General features: G+C 40.0%; 1 protein-coding gene across 1 annotated transcript in view; it reads right to left on the minus strand.

Annotated features, from left to right (window-relative positions):
• The window catches only part of COL12A1 (collagen type XII alpha 1 chain), a 110705-nt gene extending 89891 nt beyond the window's left edge, over positions 1–20814 (minus strand). Inside the window, exons 1-10 of the mRNA XM_054569632.1 lie at positions 20546–20814; positions 17374–17490; positions 10824–10940; positions 8902–9045; positions 7688–7747; positions 5280–5543; positions 4940–5104; positions 4102–4275; positions 1890–2180; positions 1120–1722 (exon numbers count right to left, since the gene is read on the minus strand). Coding sequence (XP_054425607.1) covers positions 1120–1722; positions 1890–2180; positions 4102–4275; positions 4940–5104; positions 5280–5543; positions 7688–7747; positions 8902–9045; positions 10824–10940; positions 17374–17449 — 1894 coding nt within the window. The 5' untranslated portion in view covers positions 17450–17490; positions 20546–20814. The remainder of the gene's footprint in view (positions 1–1119; positions 1723–1889; positions 2181–4101; positions 4276–4939; positions 5105–5279; positions 5544–7687; positions 7748–8901; positions 9046–10823; positions 10941–17373; positions 17491–20545) is intronic.
• Positions 20815–22979: the final 2165 nt, after the last annotated feature.

The raw sequence follows: 22979 nt of genomic DNA on the forward strand, positions 1-22979 counted from the left end.
TAAACAAAAAAAGAAGGACATAGTTTAAAATTTTTTAACTTATAAAGCAAAAACCGACTTCATAACTATGTGTCCTGAAATGGCTTATAATCATTTGGGAGAGCAGTCACTGAGACCTATGTACTGAGTAAATATTCCACATATGATCATTGAGAGAAGACCTCTCACAGCCCTACGAGGAGGTGCTGATCACATGTCTTGACCATTCATAATACTAAGTTATATGGTTAAAATGCCTAATTAAAATTGAATTTGAATCTTGAGCTTCTTAAGACAAAGCAGTAATGCAATGGTGCTGTCCACAATTGGGATTTTAAATAGTAAAAGACCTAAAATAAACCACCAAAATGTTCCCAATTCGTTCCTGGCAATCATATATTAACCTTTGGTGTAAACACTTTATTTCAATGTAATAATTAAGAATTTTTTCCTAATGAAAGGACATTTACTAAACTAAAACACAGGAAGAGACAGTATTTAAGGCGCTCAGCCTGTCTTCAGAGAACATACAATGGAGAGTCAAGAGAATGTAAAGTTATCCACAAAACAAAGCAGTACATATGAATGTCAAATGTCTGAAAGTGATGTTATAGCACTAGAACAATTAAGAAAGTCTTGATGTAAAAAATGAGATGTGTAACTGAATGCTGAAAAAAGGAATTTGAACAAATGAAAACAAGAGGGATAAGGAAATCAAGGATGTAGGAAAGGATACCCAAAAATGGCCCAGGAAAGGGAATGCATAAAATAATTTAAAGGTCCAGGACTATAGCCTAGTTTTCCTTGATTCAAAGGACCTAGCTCAGCATCCAGCACATCGTAGACACTCAATTAATGGTTATTGAATTGAATATGATAAATAGGTGTGATAAAGCTCATTCATAGCCCTGATTGAAGATCTGGGATCAGAAACATCTCATGAGTCTGTTAAGCAAAAACGCCTAAGAGAAAGTCACATCTCAAACTTAACTAAACAAACTTTAACAGTTTTCAATAACATAAGAAAGTTACTTTTTCCTGTATATAAAAAGAACTGAAGAAGCATATTATCTACAATTTTCAAACAAAAAAATTCTTTGTTCATAAAGAGAGAGCTTTTACTCTACAAAGACTACTAACCTTTTTTCTTTATAGCTGCCAATTCTTGCTCAATTCTAAGACAGATGGACTGTGTGAGTTCAAAAGATATTCTTTGAAAAGCATCAAAATCTTCCACTGTGAACACATGGGTCTCAGCAGGAGGAGAGGCAATAGCTTCTAGTTCTGAGCGCACAGCATCTTTCACACCAACTGCAAAGATTTCTACGTCTGAATTCCTTAGTTTTATAGCAGGATCTCTGAAAGCATCTGAAGATTTTCCATCAGTGATAAGAATCATGACCTTTGGTACATTGCTTCTTGAACCCTTGCTGGGCACAAATATTTTCTCTCTGACATAAGTCATTGCTTTCCCGGTGTTTGTAGATCCTCCTCTGTAAGGGAAGGTGTTTATTGCTTCAATTATATCTTCAACTTTGGTGAATTTTTCCAAGGTGAATTCAGTATGAGGATCCCGGCTGTACTGGACAAGACTTATCTGTACCCTATTTGGTGAAATTTCAAAACTTTTTACAAGAACTTCCAAAAAGGCTCTAACTTTAACAAAGTTGGCAATCCCGATGCTATAGGAACCATCAACCAAAAACACAATATCGGCTTTTATATCCACACCACGTGAGCATTCTGTAAAAAGAAAGAAAGCCAAACAAAATTCAACAAGTATGAATTAATCATTAAAATATAGCTATATCTTGAAAATATTTTGATTAAAATTAAATCTGAATCAGTAAGACATACTATCAAATGGGCCTTCACATATTCCAAACCCGATGATCCACCTGTCAACTTACCCACTTGAACTTTCATTGGCTGAGTCTTCTCCATTATTGAAACAGGTTCACTGGATGTCAGTCCCTTCATGGAAGAAACACTGATCTGGTATTCTGTGTCTGCTGAGAGGTCACGGACACTGAGTGTAGTTGTCTGAGGCCCCACACTCAGGGCATGCTGTCGGCTTCCAGTGGTCATTGGTATAAGGAGGACTTTGTATCCAGTCACTGGGCTAGGAGATGGGCTCCAACTTAGCTTAATGTATTTTGATGAAACTTCTGTTGCAACCAAATTTGAGGGAGGTTCAATAACTAAAAAGTAACAAGCAGAACAATGATTAAAAAACAGTGGGATGCAACCCTATTAATTAGGCCTTAGGTTTGGACCTTTAATTCTCCTCATTTAAATTAATCACAGAGGTACCAGGAAGAGTTACCCAACCCCAACCTTCTACTTCCACCTGTAAGCAGCAAACCAAGAGAAACTTGGTGCCAGATTTTTAGTCAGGAAGCTGGGGCACGTAGGGAAAGAAGAAATTAATGATAGGACATCTGATGCCTTATTCTCCTCTGGGACCAAAATTTCCATTTACTTATTGTCTTTATTCTCAGGTATTGATGATATTGTTAAATCAATGACTTAATTCTTCAGATATGTTTCCCCTTTAATAATACTATAAAATTGAAAATATAACCTCTAAAAAGATACTTTAGAGTATTCCAAGAAAGGTAAAGAATTCACCAAGTCCAAAATGACAGGTTTTTATCATTTTAAACAGTTCCATTCCCACTTACTTCAAGGTAAAAAAAAATAGTTCAACAGTGGTCATAATGCCACCAACAAGAGTTGGTGAAACAATGGTTTCTAGCGTACATACTGACAAATATTGAAACCTAAAAAATTTATATCCTTATCAGTATAGATCATAATCATGTACTTAACATAAAACATAAAGTACTTTAAGATATTTCAGACCAAATCTTCAAAATTTCACATTTGTCAATGGAATCTATTTCCCAGAAGATATAGTTCTAATTGTTACATCAGCCTCTAAGAAGTAGATGATAAAAACAAATACAAGTTTCTTCATCATCCCCTCAAAAAGGCAATCAGCTATAACACATAAAAAAAATGGTGTCTAAAGAAGTAAGAGATCATGGGCGGGAAGCAATGAATGTGCCAGCTGGAGGGCTGGCCAAAACTTTTGAGCAATTTAGAGAGAGTGCAGGGACCAGAAATCGCAGGCAAATGCCAGCAAGAGAGAGAAGACTGTGGACAGCACCTGCTATGTGGCCTGCACCCAGTGCGGGGGGAGTTCCACCAGTGGCAGAACAAAAGTCTGGCCTCCCCTGGTACGTGCACCCTAATGAAGATGCAGAGGAGTCGGAATGCTGCAAAGATTAAGTGAAGAGAGGTTAACCAGAGAAAAGCAGGACGGAGGATGGATTTTGCACTAATACCAATCAAAAAAGTCAGACATCAGGCAATAAAGCAAAGAAAAAGACTCGGAGCGCCCAAAATAATGAGGAGGAGCTCTGAAAGAATTGGGGCCCATGAGCACTGCCAAAACACTCGGGGTTTGGAGGTTAAAAAGTTTATGTGATTCAAGACATAGTTATTTAGAACTTATCTTTAATCACTTGTCAGTTCTCAGGCTAAGGGGAGAACAATCATGGAAACTGCAACTTTTTAACACCTGAAAGGATGGTTATGAAATGTCTTCTCTTCCTCCTATGTATTCAGAAGCAGTAACTTATAAAAATGAAGACATTTTCCAGCTATGAGAGGATCAAACTGACTGGTTTTGGAATATTCTTAAAGCTTTGAAATCATGATGCAGAATATGATGATGGAAAACTCTTTTCCTTCACCATTTAATTAAAAGTATTGTTATTAGTTTACATTGCAGAATGCTAAAATTAATGTCTCTTCAAACTGTGAGTGTTTAAATCAGAGTGTAAGATACTTAAAGCAAGTACCTGAATAGCATAATTATGGATACTCAATATGTACAAAATGATCTTAGAGAAGAAAAGCAAGTCAAACTTGTCCAAAAATTATTTTTAAGAACTTCAGAATTATAGAAATATTATATCATTTAATGTTCCACTAAGGGGGGAAAAACAGTACAAATAATATCAATAAGTTGAGTAACTAAAAAAACTATAAAGCTATAAATGCTACCAAACAAAGGAAAAGGCTAACACACGGAACACACCACAATCCACTCACCTTCTTCTCCACTAATCAATTCACCAAGCTGTTCGTCAACGCCTGAGCACACCTGGGAGATGATCTCATTCTGAATATCCACAATCGCATCAAAGTTGGCCACGTTGAAAACGTGGTTTAGTGAAGGTGTGGAGGCAATTTGTTTGAGTTCTTTTGCATCTGCAGCTTTAATGCCTTAAAAACAAAATGAAAAGGATGTAGTAAAATGAGAAATGTGCTGAACTGGGGAAGATCTTCGTTTTCTCAGTCTTTCATAAGTGAAGGCATTTTCAAATCCTTATTCAGTAATAAACCAGAATTGCTTTGCTTCATAACGAATGTGCAACTGTTCAAATGACAAAGGCATTTTATAATTTCACATAAAGTGGCCAGCCAAAGATGAAAACAAATAGTTAGTAAAACAGAGTGGGCCCTCACGCGGACCATGCCATCGTTTGTCCCTGCCATCTGTAAAGATAATACTTTTTTCTTCCAGAGTCCTAAATGAGCTGGATGGAACCCTCTAAATTCTTCAAGTATTACATAATATGGGAAACATAAAAAACACTTAATGATAATACAAGGAGGATCTTTATTAGAATCATTGACCCAGCATTCTTTGAAAAGCAGAGGGCTGGCAAAGAGCACAAATACCACCGCACTTAATGCATATGCTAAGGGAGTTACGTGAGAGAAACAGACAAGCCAAATTTCTACTTAAGGATGGTGTGGCTTAATACTACACTATAAAATGCAATAACACTTTTAACAGCATCCTTCCCTGAGGAGTCAACCCTTCATCTTCCTAAGCATTAAGTATTGAAAAGTTCTAAAATGAAACTAACAAAACTTGACCTACCCAAAGAGAAAACTTCAACCCCGATACTGCGAAGCTCTCTTGCTGGAACTTCCACTTCGTCCTGGGATTTGCCGTCCGTGATGATAATTGCCACTTTAGGAAAGCCAGCTCTTGCTCCAGCAGATTCCGTGAAAGTATTTTTAATTAAGTAATCAATGGCATCCCCTAAAATGAAAAGAAGTATCACATTCATTCACCCTGAATTACACAATTTTGCCAAAGTTAAAAACTGTGATAAATTTCAAAATTATTTAACATATGATAATTGTGCAATACTTCATTTCTTTCCCAAACAGGTCTTTCATTTCTTTTCAACAATAACAAAATTTGTAAAACATACCTGTCATTGTATTGCCACCTTTGTATGGGATTTTTTTAATTGCAGCAAGTAGCTCATCCCTTTTGTAGTACTGGTTTAAGTTAAATTCAGTCCTGGTATCAGAGCTGTACTGAATGACTCCAACCCTTGTCTTCTCTTCCCCAATGTCAAAAGCAGACACAAGAGCAGCAATAAAGTCTAAAATGTACTTGAAATTATTTCTTCCCACACTCCATGAGCCATCCACAAGGAACACTAAATCAGTCCAGGCACTGACAGAGCATTCTGAAATATATTTGAGATATTTTTAAAGGATGCATTATTAAATTTATCCATCACTAAAGGAATACAAACTAACATTGTAAAAATGTTGGCTCCTTCGGTCATTTTGGTCATTAAAACACATTCACATTGGTCTTCATCCACAACTGACATGCACGAAAGAATATAAAATTTTATTAGCACACACAGAAGCATTTTCAGTGTCTTTATGAAAATGCATTTATGAAACTATATGTCTTTAAATTGCTAAAAGAGACATGCAAGGAGAGAAATAGATAGATGGCCTACTCTCCTAGAGCATGTGACCCAAGTATTTATGCTATCAACCTATTTTTATAGACTGTATCTTCATTCCTCTTCTGTCCAAGTAAAAATTACATAAAATATCTAGGAGATGTAAAAAAGAAATGTATGCAAAGTGTTTTTACTCTTTGGTATTTAGCAATAAACAAATATGAAACAAACGCTGTACCATTCAAGCAAATGCAATCAAGTTCAAGAAATGAGCAAATCTTTTAATGTTCTCCTTCAATTTTCAATATAGTTGTCTAAAGTTTGCAGTCATTAGTGTAGGGGGTTAATAAACTCTAACAGAAGTAAAAACAAGCACAAATATGATGTAAGAGAGCCAGGATATCTTTTTGTCTTAATTATCAATGTATTTAAATTTGATTTTAGAAAAAGAACTACTTCCACTAAACAAAGATGGAGAAAACATTTTAATTCAAAAGTAAAAATACACATGGTATCCTTAAATTACTAAAATGCAATGACTTGCTTTTCCAACTCTGGTCAGGGGATCAGGTTGGTTTTCATGAAAGTCTATATTTGTAAGGCAACACTGAGTAAATTTCCTGAAAATATTTTTGTCCTGTGGTCAGTTGGTGAATAATAATAAAAAAAAAGTAGAAGTACTTGCCTAGTAAGAGGAGGAAAGGGTCCTGGAAAATTTTGCAAGCAAAATATAAATTGCATGCCCAAAAAAATTTTTCATGCTCTTAATGAGCCAATTTAAGTCTATTGAAAAGTCAATATTGTCATGATGCTTTGATCTAAAATAAATATTGGTGGTTCAGGGAAAATATTAGCATTGTAACTGCATACTTTGTTTTAGTATATTAGACATCAGAAGGAATGATAAACAGTGACCTAGAATGAGAAATTCCAGCTAAAGGAAGTTTTGTGTTGAAAATCTTTTTATTGTCATCCTGGGTCATAAACCCAACTTCTTCAAAGTAGTAAAATTAGAAGTCTAAGAAACCCCTTTAAGGATCTATCCCCCTAAATCAGACAAAGCAGTATAAGACAAAATGAGGCTTGAAAATGCAAAACCCAGAGTAGATAAAATTGCTTTCATTTCATTACAAACGTGCCCACTTACCAATTATGTCTTATGAAGACTCTGGAAAAGACTATAACTGCCATGAACCAAGGTCATGGAAATACCCTAGACAGGAGCATAACATATACACAGACCTGGAAATGTATTTTCATGGCAACTGAATTGCTTAAAACGCTATGGGGGCATCTTCCTTCTGTTTCAGCTTTATATTTCTCATATATCCCTAAGCTACCCCCTATTTCTATCAGTTTATCTTTGAAATATGAGTTAAGTCCAGTGATGGGGTTTATTTTTCACCTACTGCCAAAGTCCTGCAGGAAAATTTGGACACACACAAATTCAAAGCATTTCTAGTAAAAAAGAATATTTAGTAAACAGAATGAAAAATTGGCTAGAAAGTCAAAACATAGACACTATGGCTGCTTAGTCATACATTACTAGGACATTGTCTATACTTCTAGATAAAGCTTATAGAAAAAACACAAAAATAAGATCAGAATATGTATATATTTGAAACATCTTATTTTTAAGATTTTATTTATTTATTTTTAGAGAGAGGGGAAGGGAAAGGAGAGAGAGGAACATCGATGTGCGAGAGAAACTTCAGTTGCTTTTCACACAGACCCAACTGGGGGACCCAGCCCTCAGCCCAGGCATGTGCCCTCACTGGGAATCAAACTGGTGAAATTTCAGTTCACAAGCTGATGCTCAATCCATTGAGCCACACCAGCCAGGGATGAAACATCTTCATATTACATTTATGACTTCTACAAATCTAAGCACAAATATTAAGGGAAATACTTACTTTGTATCTCTGTTTTTCCAGGTTTCTTCTCCCCTGGCTTCGTCGGACCACCTGTTTGAACTGAGTCAAAACTTGATTATTACAAAAGGAAATGAACCCATACAAATACTTCCTAAAACTAAAATCAATAGTGTTTCAAATGTATGGTCCATGCTTAGCTGTTAATAGAATACAGCCAAATGAGGTTGTGGAGAAAAGGGGACCCTAGTCCACTGTTGGTAGGAATGCAGACTGGTGCAGCCACTGTGGAAAACAGTTTAGAATTTCCTCAAAAAGCTAAAAATGGAACTGCCTTTTGACCCAGTGATTCCGCTGCTGGGATTATACCTTAAGAATACCAAAACGCCAATACAAAAGAACTTATGCACCCCAGTGTTCATAGCAGCACAATTTACAATAGCCAAGTGCTGGAAGCAACCTAAGTGTCCATCAGTAAATGAGTGGATCAAAAGCCATGATACATTTACACAACAGAATACTACGCAGCAGAAAGAAAGAGCTACTACCCTTTGTGACAGTGTGGATGGAACTGGAGAGCATTATGCTAAGTTAAATAAGCTGGGGGGTAAACGACAAAGACCATATGATCTCACTTATGAGTGGAACCTAATCAACAAAACAAACAAGCACGGAAAATATAACCAGCAACATTGAAAGAAAAAAGAAACCAACAGTAATGAGAGGGGAGGAGGGAGAGGGGTAATGGGGAAAAGAGGGAAAGGGTCAAATCAAGGAACATGTATGAAGGACCCACAGACAAAGCTAAAGTGGGGAAGGATTGAGGGTGGGAGGTGGGAGTGGGTGGGGCAGGAGAAAGTGGTGATGGGAAAATGGAGACAAACGTATCTGAAAACTTTTTTTAAAATTAAAAAAAAAAACAATACAGCCAAATAAGCATTTCCTTGCAACTAAATTCTTTTTAGTGAGTTTTAGCTATATTTCAAAAAGACATTAATGTTGTCGCCTGGCAAACTTTAATGTTTCTAATAGTTTTCATTCATAACATTCCTGATGATTCCAGAGGCCAGGGTTATAAATCAGGAATGAATTATTCACATTTACTAATAACTAGGACCATAAAAATGACTATTCTAGGAAGAATAGATAATACTGATATAAATTAACTCTACATGATAACAGATTAAATGTGAAAGTTGGAGAAATCTTCTGCAAAATAAATCAAAAGAATAAAAGTACTTTATATGTGTGCTTACTTGTGAGTTGGCCTATAACTGGTACACTTTCTTCTACTTCATCATATGAAGTGATTGTCACCACATACTCTACTTCAGGTATAAGGTCTGATAATAAAGTTTCAGTGGTACTAGCTGCTAGGGTAAATTCTTTAGTGGGCCCATCTGGAAATATAGAAAGGAAAATATCAATGTAACAAAGCTTTTTATGTACAATACAGTATGATATAATTCTCGCATACACTCAAAATCTGAAAAATTCAACATATGTTAGTTTTCAGAACATCCAAACATTATGTTTTACTGTCCTTCAAAACAAAAACTTTGAATTCTAGAAATTCAATAAATAGACTGGCATTGCCTTTACTTGTTACAAGCATATTAAATATTTGTTTGAGGACCCAAGGATGCACCTAGATTAAAGATACACCAGGATAGACCAAAAATCTCTTCTTGTTTTGGAAGGATTACAATAAATAACAAATTTTTTTATAAAAGAGATATAAAGTAGGAAATAACTTAATATTAAGTTATGCACTGGAGGAGAGCAGAGAAAGAGAAAAAAAAATGAAAATCAGCTCCAGAGAAAGAAACCCCATAGACTACGACTAACCTCTACTGGGAAAATATTAGTGTGGAAGCAATGCAGCCTCCATACCCAAACAGGTGCATACCTTCCTGGGTAACCACACTCCTCTGAATTAACTAAGTAGCAAATGTTTCAAGGCACAGTGTACCTAATGTTGACTTACCTATTAATAACTTTATACTTCCCTCTAGATTATGTTAGATTTCAAATGAATTAGGAAACACAGTAGTTCCTAAGGACTAAGTGCCTGTTAAGATTTTCAATTATATTAAATTTTAATCAAAACAAAATAATCCAAAAAGGTAACAGATGTAACCGAACTCTGAGAAATGCTCCTGGTTTATATGTAAAACACTGCAGAACCAACAAGGGCCCCCAAGGCACCAGGGCTCTGCTGTGTTGTGTGGTCCCAGTCCTAGCTTGGGGAGTATAGACGTCAGTGATTTACAACACCTAAAAACTGAATAGAGCCTTTTTCAACTGCTTTTTTGCTTTGGAATTAATGAATTTACTGACTTCAAACATATTAGGGAGAAATTATTTTTAAAAAAGAAGTAAATTCTTGACTCCATTTTAAGTCCTCAGATCATATTTTAAAAATAGCTTCCCAATTCCCTAATAAATCAGCATTTAAAATCATTGGTATCTTTAAAAACCATAAATAAACACAGCACTGGTGATAAGTTATGTTGACATAATTCATCTCTATCATCTGCCTATCAAGACTTCTTCCTACCACTTGGTCACTGTTAGTGGAAAAGGTTACCTTCCCATTACATGTCAGAACTAAAAGCTAATCAATAGATATTGGTTCTCCACACATGGGCAACATGATGAACACTAAATACTGCCCTTGAGGGCAACCAAAACAATATTTTTTCAGACTCCTAGCTTGGTATCTACAGAATCCACCCAGCTAAAATATCTTTTATCATGGTAGCTCACCATTATCCCAGAATAATGTTTCCTGAGTACTGAAGTGTGTAAGACACTGGGTAAGGTATAACAACTCACTTCATCACTTGACACTTTATATGCTGGAAATATCAGTAATTCAAGAAGACTGTCAAAAGGTGGCAAAATCAAAGATTACTAGCAATATTCTGATCAGGTACCAAAAAAGTCCATTTTTAATAACAGCTTAGCGCAGCAAACCATATTAATAAAGCTCAACACTATAAAAATATAACAGTGAGTACTATGTTGGAAATCTGGAGACCCGAGTCCCAGCAAATATCTGGTGTCATTGGCTGAATCTCTCAGGTTTTCTAAATCTCGGATTCCTTATATAAAATGAAAGGTGGGACGAAGAGCAGACTGTATTATCTTTGATGTTCCTAAAAGCAAAACTTACCTGTTGTAGGGTCCACTGTTATTCTGTAACCCACAATTGGATCAGTTGGTCTTGCCCATGACATATGAACAGTATTTTCATCTATAATTTTAAAATTCAAGTCTGAAGGTGGATCAACTGCAAAAGAGAGAGTTGATATCAGTTACCTTTTCCTATTTCAGAAAACGGTCAATTTAATTAATAAGAATTGTGTTGAGCAAAGCTTACTAAATTGTCTTTGCATAAATTTGTTTCCAACAAATATGAAAGATAATCTGTTGGATAAGAATAAAATTAAAAGCTGACAAGATATGACAAAACATCACAGAATATACATATTATAGAAGACAGCACAAAACACTCTTGATTCTTGAGTTGCTAGGTCATCCAAGAATGGCCAGCAAAATCAAGCATAATAGAAACATATTTGGATACAAGTACATACAAGTACAATGAGATCACATATAATAACCACATATGCAAACAATTCACATAACAATTAAAAGAATTTCAATACATGCTGAGTGCATTTTGAATAAGCATGCCATATCACAACCTGCTTACAACCATAGAAGTTCATTTAGAACACTGACATAGCACTTTTTTTTTCCATTGTGTGGAAAAGAATCAATGATGTTTTGGGTTCATTCTCTGCATTGAAGTGTTGCTATTAATTTTTGTTTGAGAAATCTCAATCTGTGGCAGAGATGAAACTGTATTTTAATGAAAAGAAATAATCATGGGAAATTTAGCACTGCTATGTTTCACAAATATATATACATTTAATGTATATTCATATTCATATAAACAAATATTGAAATAATAAGAGATGTTCATAATTTATAAATATATAGAGTGATATACAGATGTTTATAAAATGAATATTCTGTCTGTTTACACCTATTTGCTGTATATTTGCAAGGTGTAAACCAACACTGTTCTTTTCCTTTGCAGCAGGTATACCCCATACTAGGAATGGCATTTTAAGTTAAAATGCCAGTATGGTCCTCTACAAAACAATGGTTAATTATGAAAAGACAACATCAATGTATATTTATGGACATTTATTTACAGAACTTAAAGAAAACAGTGAAGAAGAATCAGCAATCTGGAGACATGACTGCGCGTAAAAACTTGGAGAAGTCAATGAAAGGAATAATTAAAAGTACAGAAAGAAATAGTTTACATACAAAACCGTACAGCATCATGCATGTGTCAATAAAATGTTGACTTGTTTTTAGTTTCCCACAATGAACAAAAGCCTCCATGTACAATAGTCATTACACAAAGACGTTTCAGAAATATTTTATAATGATATTCTCTCTGCAACGTTCATGCCTCATCATGCAGCATTGTACTGACTCACTGTCAGTGCATGGTCAGTGCATTACAAATTATTACTCTTGAAGCAGGTCAATAAAGTAAGAAGACTTTTAGCATAGTCTTCATAAAGTGTTTAAGTTTGAAAGTATTCCTTGTGAGTCAGAATTTTTGAGAGATTAAAATCTCTGTAGGTTTTCACATACGTCAATTGAAATACAGCAGTAGCTTTGAGACATGGGTCATAAAATTTAACTGGGGTTAGGGATTTATGTAATATTAATATGTTTAAATGGAAATAAAACAAATTAAGCAAACATTTGCTTTAATAGCTGCTGCTTACAACTGTAGGGCATGGCTTTTTATCTGTATTGGATACACTGGTAATGGAATGAATGTTATTTTCCTACTATCCATACACAGGCAGTGAGATTAGACTATTAATCTACATGCATAGTTGAATTATTCAACATTCTGCTGTCTGACCATATTGCGAGGTTCAGCTGTCATCATGACTTAGTATAACAAGCATGCAACAAATGTTAATAGGACAATAGCTATTAAGAATATCATTATAAAATATTGTTCCAGTAGCAATGGCTCAGGACAAATTTAATGCAAAGGCAGACACAACTGGCCTGAGCATGCTTTAAAAAAAAACCAGTACATGGAAAAACAGTACCACCAACCTTGTAAGGAAATTGACCTGAAGCAGCAGACATTAGGTTAAAACTGCTGAAGGGCAGCAGCGGCCCACCTTGTTGGTTTCCAAATGACCAGGATTCCAGAAAAACTGAAAAATTGACTGTTGGGAAAAGTCTTTAACATTTCAGAGGAATTTAAGGTGTTCATAGAAACTCAGATGTGGTACTTGGGAATCGAAAGTAGGAAAGAACGACCAACCAGTATGTGTACAACAGACAACCCACTCCACCTTCCTTCTTGCCACTTTTATCACATACCAAACCTTTCATAATTGCCATGCAATTTATATATTTTTGGTTTGTTTCATGAAAATAAAAGATAATAAAGTAGATATGAGTATGGACCCCTATCAACTTAAATCAATGCAAAATGTATTTTCATTAAATTTGAAAATCTCTTCTCTTACATAAAAATAATTCACAACCGCCTTTATATTGTCACAAGCAGCATTTTGTGTTCCCTAAAACAATTTGTAATTGTTTCCTTTTCTTCTCATAACAGTCAAGCTTAGCATGCGTTATTATCCCAGTTTCATAGATCAGTCAGTGAAATTCAGAGGGGTTAACACAACTAACAAGCAGCAAAACTTTGATTCCATAGTCTGACTCAGCATATACAATTTTCTTAAATACTGAGTTAAATATAAAGAATAAGAAATATTTGAGTGAAAGAATGGACTCATGGACATGGACCACAGTGTGTAGATTACTAGGAGGCGGGAGGTATAAGAGGACTAAATGTTAATGGGAAAAAATACAATAAATGTTAAATTAAAAAGAGAAAACAATATTTACACATAGTAAGTATTAATCTATGCATACATATTTCTCTCTACTCTATAAAAAACCAGTATTTGATGCCTGTTCAATAATAAATACATGGTACTTAGATATCACCAATTCAGATACAGATAGCATTTGGCAAACTAACTTTACATACTTGTTCAAGCAATTTTAAAACTGAAGTGTCTAAAGTGTCTGCCCTGACACATAATTTTTGAAAAACAAAATTTTTTAATCATGGCACTTAAAAGGAAGAAACATCTAAGAGTTTACAAACTATGCAGAGATGGATGGATGGATGGATGGATGGATGGATGGATGGATGGATGGACAGGTGAGAGGAGAATAGTGTAATGAGTTTTGATAAGCATATGAAATGTGCTAAAGATAAAAAATGAGAACACACTACAAAAATATAATCTTGATAAACTAGTAAGACCTGTAGTCTAATCTTTGTGATAATAACACTAAAAAAATGCTGCCTTAGTGGTGGAGAACTTAAAACGTGTGCAAATGGTGATTTTACTATATTCAAAAGGCATTAGTTTAATTTTCCATCCAAAGCTAGTATAAATTTAATAACCTTTGCCATTATTAGATGTTAATTTCATTTGTATTTCTAAGATACAAAAAATAACCAGTTGAAAAATTAATGCTTCAGACAAGTAATGAATCATGTGTACACATTATATAATGTGTTCCCTCATTAAACTGACTGTATTGACCAACTTTTGAACAAGAAAGGAATACAGTATGGGCAAACCAGCTTTAAATAGGACTAGAAGACCTGGGTTCTGTCTGTTTATGCCTTGTCCCTAGGTAACCATGTTAGTGGACTGAATCCTTCAGCCTCTCTGCTCCTCATTTTCTCATGTGGAAGAGGAGAGAATTAGAGTAGATCTATGAGTTCTCCTCTAGTCTGAAATTTCTGATATACATTTGACGGAATTATAGAAATATATGTTAATTAGCCTCTTAACCTAAACACAAGATGATAAAGCTTATGGCTTCAATTCACTGATGAACTGGTAATTTCAAATTGTTTATTTTATAACTCTAGGTCATTCAGAGCACTGGCCAAGTGACAGGTTTAATAAAGTCTGTACTATGCCTAAAAATTACAAATATTAAAGGCAAAAAATCATTCTCACCTTATTTCTATAGGACAAACTACTGCATTATGAAAAATAAAGTTCCTTGTATAAGTAGATAGAAAAGAAACACGACAAATGTTGAACCACTTATTAAAAAAAGGAGAAATGCAAAAAGTGAATGCCAAACTTTTTAAATAATGTCAAAAAAGTATTGAGTTTTCAACATATAAAGGATTAAATCAATAGAAGTTTGTTGGAAACAGTAGACATATAAACATGAATTGCAAAAGGGAAAGAAAAATAACTATGGCCACTTCAGAAGTAAAATTAAAATGACATAGCAGGAAATAGGGGTGCAAATTAACATTTTGAAATTTCCCCAACAGACATATTTCAAAGAAATCTTGTTTCTAGCTCATTGTCCCCAGAAAGGCCTTGGCCACAAATTTTGCAAGCCCTTCCCAGGCTCCTGGAATCAGTAGCTGGTAGTTAACACGGAAGCTGTGCTGTCCAGTACGGGGCTACCAGCCACACATGGCTATCAAGCACTTGAAATTTCATTCTGGCCACTCCAGAATGAAATGTGCTGCAAGCATAAAATGCACATTCAACTTCAATGGCTTAGTGCAAAAAATGTAAAATATTTTACTAATGATTTATATATTGATTACATGCTGAAATGATATTGTGATATTATTAGGATACATTGTGTTAAATATATTATAAAAATTAGTATCTACTGTTTCTTTTTCCTATTTTTAATGTGACAACCAGAAAATTTTAAGTTTTATATGTGGCTTGCATTTGTGGCTCACAATATATGACAATTCCAAACTGGAGAATAGAGCCAAAAAAAATGAATCCTATTAAAATGTAATTATTAAATACTGATGTAAGGGAATGAGAGACAAGAAAAGACACAGCTTATGAAAGCAAAAGAAAGAGCTGTACCATGTGGAAATAAATATAAATTAAGAAGACGAAATGTGAGAAATATGGAAATAATCAGTAATAGATACTGAAGTGTTCTTTTTAACTGCACTTTGCTAACCAACCATTATCCAATTCAGAATTGATTTTTTTCCACTTACATCATTTCCAACCTAATTCTTTTCCTAAGAATTCTCAAGTCTTTCCGATTTTCAAGTAACTATTTTCTTAATGAGCAGTAACTAGGCCACTTCAGCAAATTATCTAAAAATATCTTTAGTAGGGCTTCCAAAGTTGCTCAAATAAAATTCCTTCCTAATAATGACACAGAAAGAAGCTTAAAAGGCAACCTCTTCTGAAAATTACTTCACAGAGGCCACTCTGAAAAGCCTCTCCATTCACAAAAATATTCATCAGATAAGAAAAACCAGCAAGTTTCTCTGTCACTTTTCTAAACATGCCATACATTTTGGAAACTCTCTGCTTTCCCCAATCTGAATTTTATGGACCTACAGTCTTAAAAGCAAAAAATCAAACACAGTAGAGAAAGTTTTTTAAAATCTCAGTGTTGCCATGAAACAGCTTTACTTTCCCACAACCTCTATAAAAGCAGAACCCAGGCTGGAACTTCCACAATTGTCTCACGCAGAACTATTTCTTTTTTCCCTGAACTCCATGAGGGGCATTTCTTTATTGTGGAAAAAAAAAATTAAGATGTCTTTTATGGTATCACTTTATGTACCTTGCAGAACAAAAAATCTAGTTTGTCAGGCCTTCAGTGATAAATGAGGACACAGAAGCCTCCATTTGGTTAAAATATAGAAATGGCTTGCTTAGCAAATACTGAGAAAAATAAAGCATCAAGGGCACACAAAGAAAAGAAGTGAGGTTGAAAATCAAGTCCTTCGTTTTCCAGAGGGCCAGGACGACCCATCTCCCAGCCCCTGACCAACTCAGCACTCACGTGTGATGCTGGAAGGATGGGGGACAGGGAGGTGGGGCCCGGCTGGTCTGGCGCCCGCTCGCTTCTTGGGTCGAGAACTTTGGCCCAGACCCAACCTGTCTGTGCCGGGCTGGGCAGGGGCCACGGGCCTCCGAATCCCGCGAACCAAACAGAAACAGCGGCGACTTTGGACCACGCGATCACACCCCGGGTGACCGTTCTCTACTTGCCACCTATCCCCTAGAAGTTTTGCCTTCTACCTCATTTGTCTGCTTCGCCCGCCTGTCCGACTGAGCTCCCCACAGAAACACACAAACGCGCAGAGCCAGCGCTGTTGGAGTCTTTTATTTTGTGCCTTCACGGAGGTCGCAGCCCCAAGCCAGGCGGTTACCAGCTCCTGGAGCAAGCCCGCCCGCGCACCAGGGCTCCTGGGCAGCACCCGGAGGTATCTTGTTTGTAGAGGTGGGAGCAGCCGTCGCCCCCTCCCGGACAGCAGGTCCTCTTGGAAGGCAGCAGGGGAGGTGGCAGTGTGGACAGCACACCGCAGAAACAAGCGCAAGGAGACCGACCACACAGCACTGTACGGAATGGATTAAGCAGAATACGAAAGAACTGGACCGGAGAGTTGGGAAATGGACAAACCTCAGTAGAAGGGGGAGTTTCTCTGGAGGAGAGAAACCCCTGGAGAAAAGATAAAGTGCGGGGAAACAGAGCGAGCGCAGAAGGAATATTCACTTGTTTTTTCTTTTCTATAATTCAACATTGTCACTGGGGGAGGGGAAGGAAGAGTCTTTTACCTTCTGCCTCAACGGACGACGACAGGAGCAGGGCCCAGCCCAGGATGGCGAGCGCTGTGGGAAGCCTGGTCCTCATGCTTGGCCTGGGCCTGCGAAGTCACAGCCACATGAAGGGATCTGCGGGAGGAAGCATCCGTGGCCGCATCAGAACCGGGTCTGGGCAGGCCTGGAACCAGGTTAGAACTGAAGCCTGGCCCTGGGCCAGTACCCTACCATATCTGCCTTAATAATCAACGGGGCCAAGCCCAGCATATAATGGGCTTATTGTGGCGCAGTGGAAGTCAAGTTCATCTACAGCAGTTTAATCATGGCACTAAGAGGGAGTTCAAGTTTAAAGAGGGTCCTGTTTTCCTGGAGGCTGGTCCTGCTTAGCATCCAGGGTGAAGGACTTGCCAGGCCCCACATGACTTCATCCTGCCTGGGTGATGGCTAATTCAGAGGTCATTTTATCTCTGACTCAACTAAATGTCTCTTCCAGCTGGGGATTTTATTTGGCCGGCCACTTTTTCCTAGCTGCTGAACTCTTTAGGTAACTGTACTTTAGTGGTCTCAGGGTAATTTGGAAAAGTATAATAAACCTCTTTTACTCTCTTTTTTCTTCATTTTGTTCTGCCTACAAATATGCAGCTCTTTAGGTCTGAAATGGCTTATACAGAAATATGTAAGGCCCAACTGAAACCTGACCCTCCTGCTCGCTGTGTTGTCTTCGCATCTGATAAATCCTTTACCCAAAATTAGGGAAAAACAACTCTAAAATACATAATAAAAAGGGGACAAGCAATAGAAGAGACAAAACCCTCTTGTGTTTCCTGAAGATATCTTTATAAAAATCCTCAGTCATAATCTTTTCATTTAACTGCTCATTTATCCCAGAAGATCACAGGTATATGTGCCCCAGAAAAGAATACATGCCTTATCCTGATTTTTCCTGACTGTAACTAAATTAATAATTCCTGAAAGACATAGAGCTTTATTCATCTTTTGTGGTTCCCGGCACATAGTAGGTGCTTAATCCATATGGGCAGAAGGGAATCCTCTAAAACATTCTAAGGTCCAATGCAGAGACAAAAGCTGCTAGCAATGAACTGAACTGGAAAGGTGCCAAGAGGTAAAATATAAAAAGAGAGTTGACTCCAGGGTACATAAATTATTGTAAGGCAACAGACTAGGCCTCCTGAAAAACAGAGTCGTGCTTGGGAATCCAAAAATGAGCCAAAGGTCTAGCCCTCTTTGAGAAAAGAGCCTTACAAGCTCCAACCAGGTCTTTCCAAATTATTGGCACGATGTGTTAGGGCAGCTTTCCTCGGCCTGAGTGTAAATTGCATTTTAAATGTCTGGTAAGCAGGCGTGCCAAATTTGCCTGGAGCTCTTTTTTATGAAGCCAAAATTAAAATTTTGGCGCTGCCCTGGAGATCCAAGGGCTCTAGCAATTTCTTTCTTCCTAATTAACAACTGTTTGACATTTCTAACCCTCTTCTACATCGGTGAAAAGCTAAAAGTGAGACTGGCCCATTGTTCCCGTCATCTGGCCTTTACTTTGCTATAATAATTTCCAACTCAGTTGGCAGTCGTGCTCGCGAAAAGTTAAAGGCTGACAATCTACCCACCGAAAAGCTTGTGCAGATTATTTTTTTAACTGCTAAAGTCTAAATTAAAAAAATAAAAATTAAAAAATAAAAGCCCTGAGCAACGGAGGCCCTTTTGTCTGGGTCTAGAGCGCCACCTATCGGTTGCCTGATTCAGTGGCAAGAATGAATCACGTTGCGGCCGGGTATCTGAACGTACAGTGAGTTCAGCCAGCCAACCAAGTATTCCGTCCATATGTCCTCTTTTTTTTTTCTCTTTCTTTTTTTAAGTTTTATCTCCTTTTAGCCAAAACATTTATCTGAATGCTTAGCAACACTTCATTGAGCATTCTCAGACATAAATGTCTGAAAACGGCCGCCCCTACGTGGCAGAGAGGATTCCCTCACTTCACCCTCATGAATGAAAATGAGTCAGTTGCGGGGGGCGGGGGGTGGAGGAGGGGATAGTCTTTAAGGGATAAGTCTCCTTCTGCCAACTTGTCCCCTTCCCACCCCGGTGGAAGAGGCCAATTCTTTAACTTACAGTTTAAAAAGAAAATTTTACCTCCCCCCAACCCGCGGAGGGTCCCTCTAGATCCCTTGTTGGTCATCTACCTACCTACCTCCTCTACCCAACGTGACCTTGACCTTCTTTAGCCAAGGGCGAGTTTGGCGCTCAATTCCTTTCTTGCCCCCTCTTACCTACAACGTACCAGCGGACTATAGAAGGTCCAGGTTGAGGTGAGGGGCAGGGGGTCCTGGAAAGCCCCGAATGGTCATCAGAGCTTCCCTGAGGATGCTGGATTTTAAGCACCTTTTCTGCTTCCTGGCTACAGGTCTTCTTCGACCCGTAAATGAACCTGGCGCCCACACTCTCTGACCCCTACATTCTCTTGGATTTGAGATGGAAACTACCTAAGAGGTTCCACCGACCCCGAGTAGGGCCTCCACCAATGCACTCGGGAAGAGGTCGGGAGAGGGAGCTTTCTCCAGAAGCTAGGGAAATTCGGCCAAGATTCATTTCCCTAGAACTAGACCAACCCGCCATCTCTGATGCTTTGAAAAGCAGAGGAACGAGCCAGAACACTCGATCAGGAATCTGTCTCAAGATGCCACACACACCCGCGGGGCCTCGACGAGCTGCAGAGCACTCAGCGGCCCTCCAAAGAATTCCGCACCGTGCGTCACCAAAATACCTTCCCTGCGCCCGGCTGCAGGACGGCACCCCCAGCAAAGCTGCAGGCTCGAGACAACGAAGGACGGGTGGCCACAAAACCCGGCGCCCCCTTCATTGAAATCGACAGCATCTGTAGATTAGATTCCTCTACAAACAGAAACACTGGATAGGGTGCAGAAAGCACACACAGCCGCCTGCATCAGCCCTTAGGAAAAGCTATTATTCTTTCTCCCTTAAAGACGCAAATCAATCACAAAACCCCAATATACCTGGCAAATCTCAGGCACATCTCCACACTTACAAGTCCAAACGGTCCTTGCCCAGGATCCTTAATGGCTTAGGGCGGAGCAAGCAACAGGCTAGAAGCAAGTTTTCCAAGTTATCTTTGGGAGGGATGGGACGAGGGAAACGGGCTGGAAGCCGGACTGACCTGCAGCGGCTACGATCCAGGTGGCGGCGGCTTTCCGACGTCGTCGCAGACTGCGCTCAGTGCGACCCCCGCGCGCCCCTGCAGTTGGCACCGCGCTCCAGGAGCACCTGGCGGCTGCTGGGACTTGGGCAGAGGCCGGGCCACCCGGAGGAGGAGGAGGAGGAGACGGAGGAGGATCCCGGGAAGAGCAGCCGGAGCGGCAGCACGGGCGGAGACGGCCGGGGACCGCAGCTGCCGGCGCGCGGACCCAACTGGGCGGCTCGCCTTCGTGGAGTGGGAAGAGGCTCCGCGCCGCGGGCTACTTAATAGAGGGCTGTTCCCAGCTCTCAGTTTACTCGGTTACGAAACGCCTGGGAAGGTGGACGGCTGCCACGGGGTGATGTATGCTCCTCCGGCGGTGAAGGAGGTCTACTTTTGGGAACGTGTGCATACTTCGAGCATTCCTTCGGCGTGAGGTGGCGATCGCGGTAGTAGCAGTGCCCCGCCGGGGAGCGGGGGAGGGATTGCGGGGGGGTGGGGAGGGCGCGGGGCGGGGGACAGCCGCCGCCGGGTTCCCTGCCAAGGGAAGCCGCGCACTCCTCCGCTTGGGGCGGGCCGGGGAGCTCGGGTTTCCCTATCCGTGCGATTTTCTTTAATGAATTTATTTTTCTAAATTAAGAACAATGGGAGGGGCGGGAGGGGCTCTCATTTTCAAAATCGTAAGAATGTGGGACCGACCCCAACCCTTCCTAGCCCCATCCCTCATCATCACTACCTACACCTTCCTCCCCCTCCGTCCTGGGTGCACTTAAAACCGATTTACAGGGTTTCCATTAACTAACTGTCTGTGCACGCGGCTCAACTAATGTCTTTTTCGATCTCGGAGCGGCGATTGGAAACCCGGACAGCGGCCCGCGCGGGGCTCAGCGATGGGATGGCTTTCCCAGTCCCGTCTCTCTCCCCCGATGCTTTGGGACGAAACTGAGAGGCTTGGGGTGCGCCAAGAGAGAGGGACGGCCAACGCTCTGAAACCCAGGGGTCCTCCTAATAGGAAGCCGCTCGGGAACAAGTTTTATACACTGTAGAAAGTTCTCACCCGGGCCCAAGAGGAGGATTAGGACCGAAAGCTTTACCCTTGAAACCCCGTGGGGTCCAGGCAACGAAGGGGAGTAAGATTTCCCCCACCGATGGGGAGATGGAGGCCAAATGTGGGGCTGACATTCCGCCAGAAACATCTCCTCTTTTTGCCGCCTCCTCCCCGCTCCACTCCACCCCTTGGCCCTGAGCAGGAAGCCTGGCAATCGGGGTTGCCAAATTGTACTAGACGCACGGGAGGAAGCGCGGGGCGCTTACACTCTGGCATCTGAAAAGCGCTTCAGGAGAGGTTCAGATTACACACGTCTGTGCGCTCAGCACAAGCCCTGTGCCTTTTGGCCTCGAGGCCCAGGGGTTACCCCTGCAAGGCTGAGCCACCGGGGATGGAGGAGGTGGCGCCAAGAGGAACGCGGGAGCGGCGTCCCTGGAATTAACCGCCTGCAATAAAGCGGGGGTCTAGTCGCCAAAGTAAACCTCTCTTCCCGTTTGATCTGACGTCTGCTAATTTGGCCTTCCTTCCATCGAGCGTGATAATCTCCGAACTTGCTTTTAGAATGACAAGAACTTGCAGGGCGACCCCCCTGCACTCCGCCCCACGCACAGGCTTCCTCCAGCCAAAGCCAGAAAAGCCAAAGACTGGAATGGGGGGTAAATGGAACTCGCCACCTTTGCACATTCCCGAAGTACACCCGGCCCACTCGAAGTCCAACTGGGCAGCTCGCACAAAGAGCCCACACGCACAGAGCACAGTCTTTTTCCCTTTCAAACTCTCACAACCCCTGTGTCTGGCACACACCCCCGGCGCGAATGCGTCCTGGGCGTGAATAACCTGACGTGCACACCACAGCGAACAGTCATCACCGCAGTGCCAATGAGCCCCTATCCCAGCCTGTACAGAGCTAGCCTCCGCATCACGGCCAGGTCTACACCCGCACCCCGACTTAACTCCCCTCTCACACACGCGTTTAAGAGGGTGGCAGCCCCCGGAACGGAGTAGAGAAGTACCGGCAGCCGCCTTCCTGGCACCCAGTAGTGCCCCGCCGCACCCGCGGACGTCCTGGCAGGCGCCCCGGCCTGGAACGACCAGGGACGCTGCTGGGACACAATCCCCACCTCCCACCCCCTGTCTAGAAAAGGACAACATGTCAGCCCAGGCTGGCTGGGATTTGCATTTGGCCCAGGTCGTCGTGTGTGTGTGTGCGCGCGCGCGCGCGAGCCTTTCTCTTTTTTGCACTTTTTAAAAAATTTGTTCTGCCGAGATTCTTGATTAGGGAGCAGTATAAAGCCTGGGTGTTGATATTCTTGGTTTAAAAGGGGTTCCTTCCTATTAATTTGAGAGCTGCAAATGCATTTATCTGCC

The sequence above is a fragment of the Pteronotus mesoamericanus genome, unplaced genomic scaffold (assembly GCF_021234165.1).
Source record: "Pteronotus mesoamericanus isolate MK-2021 breed Mesoamerican mustached bat unplaced genomic scaffold, CSHL_Meso_final contig_20, whole genome shotgun sequence".
Taxonomy (NCBI): domain Eukaryota; kingdom Metazoa; phylum Chordata; class Mammalia; order Chiroptera; family Mormoopidae; genus Pteronotus; species Pteronotus mesoamericanus.